Genomic DNA, 6,000 nt, shown 5'->3' on the forward strand with positions numbered 1-6,000 from the left:
TGCTGTGCAGCAGAAACTGACAGAACATTGTAAATCAACTATAATATATTTTTTTTAAAGACGGAGTTCCCGTCGTGGCGCAGTGGTTAACGAATCCGACTAGGAACCATGAGGTTGAGGGTTCGGTCCCTGCCCTTGCTCAGTGGGTTAACGATCCGGCGTTGCTGTGAGCTGTGGTGCAGGTTGCAGACGCGGCTCGGATCCCGCGTTGCTGTGGCTCTGGTGTAGGCTGGTGGCTACGGCTCTGATTCGACCCCTAGCCTGGGAATCTCCATATGCTGTGGAAGCGGCCCTAGAAAAGGCAAAAAGACAAAAAAAAAAAAAGAGTAATCCAGGTGAGGAAAAGATGTGAGCAAACTAAAAAAGATGTGAAAATCCTTAGTGCGTTTTAAGGACTTGGATTAGATGGTGTAATGGACCACTGGGGTCAGAAAGGAGAGGAAGTGGGTAGTCTGGGGCCAGATTCTTGAAAAAGGTCGAATTTTTCCCTGTGTGCAGTGGAGCAACATCAAATGTTTTTAATCAGGGAGATGACTTGGTCAGGTCAGTCTTTGAGCGCAGACATAGTCACCACTCCTCCTTTCAAAGATTCTAGCAATGAGAGTGCGAGTAAGACAATGAGCAGCAGGAGAAGAACCAAGGTAAGTGAATGCAGGGTTATACTCACCTATAACCTTATATAGACAATATACATCTACACGCATGGAGAGTATGTACATGGTTATATAAATATATACAACCACGTGTGTATATCATGTGTACATATATATAGACAGAGAATGTAGCTTTGGATTGCCCTATGCATTTAATTCAATTCCTATTGGTTGTTTGCAATGACCTCATGATAAGCTGGTGCTGTCATTATTTTGATAAGAATCTTCCTAATTCCACAATGGAAAAATCACTGGTTTTCTGAGCTATGAGTTCTGAATTCTAATGCCACTTCTATTATTAGCTGTTCAACATTAGAATTAAAGAGTTCCCTGGTGTCATTGTCACTGTAGTGGCTCAGGTCACTGCTGTGGCGAGAGTTTTATCCCTGGCCTGGGAAATTCTGCATACCATGGATGGTCTTGTTCAAAAAAAAAAAAAAAAAAAAAAAAAAAAAGGAATTACAATGAGTGATCTAGGTTAGATGATCTCCAGGTTAAAATATATTAAATTCATACGACTTCGTTGTTCTATAATGGCCTTCTTTCCTCTCTCCCTTCCTCTCTCCTCCTTCTCCTCCCCCACCTCCTTCTTGTTTTTTGTTTTTCTTTTTCTTTTTTTTAGAGTTGTACCTGCAGCATATGGAAGTTTTCAGGCTAGAGGTTGAATTGGAGCTGCGGCTGCTGGCCTCCGCAACAGCCATGGCAATGAGGGATCTGAGCCATATCTGCAACCTACACAGCAGCTTGCTGCAATGCTGGGTCCATTAGCCCACTGAGCAAGGCCAGGGATCGAACCTGCTCGTCGTGGATACTAGCTGGATTCTTAACCCACTGAGCCACAACAGGAACTCTTCCTTCTCCTTTGTCTTCTTCATCATCAAGGGGGTGGATTCTCCATTAGGAATTCCTTTGAGATTCTGAGTAAAGTTCTAAACAATCACCTCAAAAAGAGTCACATATACTCTGTATTAGCTAGAAATGCATGTTGAAGTAGAAATAACAGAACACCCAATGATGGTGGCATAAACAAATGTGAGTTTATTTTAGTCCCATTACAAGAAGCCTCAAGGTAAAGGGTTGCAGGCTTTGTGTGATGGTTAACTTTATGTCAACTTGACCAGTTCGGTGACATCCAAATAGCTAGTAAAACATTATTTGGGGTGTGTTTATGAGGATATTTCTAGGAGACATTAGGATGTGAATCACAAGACTAAGTAGAGAAGATCACCCTTACAGATGCCTCCTTCAATCTATTAAGGGCCTGAACAGAACAAAAAGGTGGATGGAGGAGGAACTTCCTCTTCCTGCTGGAGCTGAAACATCGTCTTCTTCTGCCCTCAGACACCAGTACACCTGGTTCCCAAGCCTTGGACCCAGACTGAATTATTCCACCTGCTTTCCTATTTTTCCAGCTTGCAGATCATGGGACTTCTAAGCTTCTGTAATCACATGAGCCTATTCCTATGAAAAGTTTCTTCATATATATTTATCCTATAGGTTCTGTTTCTCTGGAGAGCACTGACTAATGGACATTGGTTCAGAGGCTTGACGACATCAAGGCCAGCATTTCTGAAACTATGTCATTTCCCTCATACTTGTCACCTCTTGAGAGGAAATGTCTGAAATAAGAGGGAATTGTAGCACCAGGGGCAGTGACTCCTTTTCATCAGGAAGATAAAACATTTTCCAGAACCATCTTCCCTCCCTCCCCATCGCATTCCTCTACTTATGTTTCAATGTCCGGAGAAGGTCATGCGACCACCTCAACATCAAGAGATTCGGCCAGAGATTGGTAAACTCAACTTTGGGATACAATTCAGGGAATTCAAAAATCTTCTGAAGCCCATTGTTGGACCCAACTTCAGAATCCCTGATTTAAAAAGTAGGTCACATCCTCTGAACCTCAGCTTTCAGATCTTTACTCCTCAAAGAAAAACTGAAGAGATTTCCAGCAATCTCATTTGAAGCAGAAAGGTCTTTAAAGGCCAGAAGATCAAATAAAATCATGTATTATGAAACTGGTTTGCAAACTGTAAAGTTCTGCTTCATACGAAGGCAGAGTTCTATTGTGAGAATTTTCTCTGTTACCCATAGATCACATACCTTGCATCTTTGTGTGTGTTCATATGAGTGTGTAAATATAACAATAAAATAGATATAGGATGAAAGGAAAAACACAAGCACATCAGTGCCAGGAAAACAGAAAATAGTTTATTAGTTTCCAGATTGAGAAATGATGACCTGATTTCAATAGAAATCTATGACTCTCCTCAAGGAGCCCACCTTAGCGTTCATGGCCCCCCAGTCATGGTGGCGCCTGTAGTCCCCTGGCCTCAGCAGGTACTGCCGCCCCCGGTAGTTGGGCAACTCATAGAGGACCCAGGAGCCCTCCAGCACATTGAGAGAGTAAATCTCATTGAGGTGGAAGCGGTCGTGGAGCGAGGAGCAGTCCTCTGTGATCTCTATCATCTGGCCTCTGTAATCTTCCCTCTCATAAAGTCTGATCCTGTGAGAGCCAGCCTGGCCCATCCAGAGGTAGAAAGAGGAGAAAGACAAATCATGAAATGATTCTAACACATTCATGCTATTCAGTTCGGCGAGGACCAGCTCAAGCGATTTCGAGCATGTAGTAAAAATGAATTATTTCTGATTTTTTTTTTTTTTTTTTTGCCTTTTAGGGCTGCACCCACGGCATATGGAAGTTCCCAGGCTAGGGGTTGAATCAGAGCCGCAGCTGCCGGCCTACACCGCAGCTACAGCAATGCGAGATCCAAGCTGTGTCTTCAGCCTACACCACAGCTCATGGCAATGCCAGATCCTTAACCCACTGAGCGAGGCCAGGGATCAAATCTGCATCCTCGTGGATCCTAGTCGGGTTTGTGACCACTGAGCCTTGATGGGAACTCCATTTCTGAATATTTGATACGCCTCATTTTCAAAGGTGGAGATTCAGTACCTTTTCAAGATCATAAAGCATGACTGAAAATTCAGGAAATCTCACTCTTTAATATATTCAAATATTTCACAGGACGAACTGTTAATCCTGCTCAGACACTGCGCCAGAGAGAAACCCAAGCCTTCAACAGCTTATTACTATGTTTGCCCTTTCCAAGAAATATTTTAATTTTTCAAGCCTATGTGTTTGAACAGTAAAGTCAGTTTATGAAATGAATGACCCTACATTGAGTTTAAAAGAAATCTTGGAAAAAGGACATAAATGCTTCTGTTTCTGAGGAAAGTAAAGTTCAACATTTTAAGTCTTTCAGTTAAATATTTGATTTTTATTTAATACTTTATGAGTAGAATGAGGAAAATGGGAAAGAAAAATCAGGAAGCCCAAGGACTAATTTTTCAAAAAACTTGGTGTTTAAAAAAGCATTTATGAACTGCACATAGCTCGTGTGTAACATCTCTGTGTTGCTCTCCATAAAGAAAAAAATTCTTTGATTTGTACAAGTAGGGAAAACCAAAATATGCAAGTGGGAAGGCAAAAGGGGAGAGAGTCTTCTAAAAATTAACCCTTGTAAAAAGTTTCCTTTTCAATTCCTGTCTGCTCAGTAACTACCATATAGTCTAGTACCTAATTATTTTTCTATTAGATATTAGTGGACTTTCTACAACTCCATTGTAAGTGATTTCACGACAGGACCTCCATCTTATTCACGGCCAGGGCAACCAACACATTCTTGTTCCATAACTACTTGCTGATGAATTGGTGCCTGGGCAACACTTTTGTTCACAGTAAACTATGTTGCTAATCTACCATAGCTTTACCTTTCCCCAAACTCTCAGGTATTATGAATGATCACTCCTCCACGTATTTAACCGTTGAAACGATCCCTTTTGGGTCCAAAGCCCTGTCCTGATAGGGACCTGGACTCACGTGGGGGATGAGGCGGCAGGAGCGGATCGAGTCGCTGAGGCCCATCCACTGCTGGTAGTCGGGGTAGTCGCCGCGCCGCAGGAAGTACTGGCAGCCAGAGAAGTTGGGCTGCTCATAGAGCATCCAGCAGCCGCTGTCCACGCGGATGGAGTTGCAGCGGCTGAAGTAGGGCTGCAGGTTGGGGTGGTCGCTGCTGCACTCGTAGTGGCGGCCCTGGAAGCCCCGGTCCTCGTAGAAGGTGATCTGCGAGGAAGGGAAGCAGAGGGCTCAGAGGCCTGACCTCCAGCCCGGGCTGCCCAGGGTGCCCCTCAGCCCAGTGCTGGACTCACCTTCCCCATGGCTGGTGGATGTGATGCGAGCTCATTGCCGTGGGGCCGGCGCGGTCTATTCTATATAGCAGGCCAGCTGCTGCGTAGGCAAGAACAACACAAAAGGGGCCCCTGGGTGAGGAGGGGATATGCTTGTTCTCTTTTTTCTCTTTGCTGTCAGAGACCATGAGGCTCATTGTGGGTCTGGTCCCATTCTCTCTGGAGTTTCTATCAATAGCTGATGCTATCGAGACTGAAAAAAAAATGTAATTTGGGACATTGTCTATTTAAAATTAGAAGTACAATTTTAGCCATTTCATATATCATCTACACTTTTATTAGTATGTGTTGGGGAAAAGCAAAAAAGTGTAAGTGGGCGAGCCAAAAAGGCAAGGACTCCTAATAAGGCAGGTATCAATTAATCTGTAGGAACTGTGTGCTGCAGTATCAAATAGGAATTGCTAATGACAAGGACATGACCTTTACAGAATGCTGAACATTTCAAATTAGTCCTTTAAGAGAGCTTTCTCATTCAAGGACGTAAGAAATTAGAATGTTCCACTGAAGCAAGCGTTCACAACATTTCAAACTTTCAGTATGGTAAACATAAAAACAAAATATAGCAAACTCAGGGAGTTCCTGCTGTGGCTCAGTGGGTTAAGAACACAACATAGTGTCTGTGAGGATGTGGCTTCTGTCCTCGGCTTTGCTCAGTGGGTTAAGAATCCTCTGTTGTCACAGGCTGTGGCTCTGATTGGACCCCTGGCCGGGGAACTTCCATATGCTATGGGTGTGGCCGTAAAAAGAAAACAAAAACATGGCAAACACAGATCTTTAGTATTTGGTCTAATTTTGTTGCAGTCATGCATGGGAGTAGCTGAAGATTGGATGTCTTATTTTGGCTACTTGTAATTCGAAAGCCAGAATAGTTTCCAGATGCTTAATTGCAGAAAGAAGAACTGAGAGGGAAATTCCTAAAAACTTACGGAATTAAGATAAAGTAATACATTTAAAACACAAAGCCAGATTACCTCTTAGGTTATTATAAAATAAAACCCAATTCCTAAGAAACCCATTTCCGGTGGAATCTAGATGCACCTTTGTCCTATGGGGAACAAGAGTACAGAAAGATTTTGACTTAGAGAAAAGCAATTGC

General features: G+C 43.0%; 1 protein-coding gene across 1 annotated transcript; it reads right to left on the reverse strand.

Annotated features, from left to right (window-relative positions):
• On the reverse strand, nucleotides 2,901-4,874 carry LOC100519628 (gamma-crystallin D). Its single transcript, XM_021075342.1, has 3 exons — nucleotides 4,866-4,874; nucleotides 4,537-4,779; nucleotides 2,901-3,173 (listed from the first exon to the last, which is right to left on the reverse strand). The coding sequence occupies exons 1-3, from the start codon at nucleotides 4,872-4,874 to the stop codon at nucleotides 2,901-2,903; spliced, it is 525 nt and encodes a 174-aa protein (XP_020931001.1).

This window comes from Sus scrofa, chromosome 15 (assembly GCF_000003025.6).
Source record: "Sus scrofa isolate TJ Tabasco breed Duroc chromosome 15, Sscrofa11.1, whole genome shotgun sequence".
NCBI lineage: Eukaryota > Metazoa > Chordata > Mammalia > Artiodactyla > Suidae > Sus > Sus scrofa.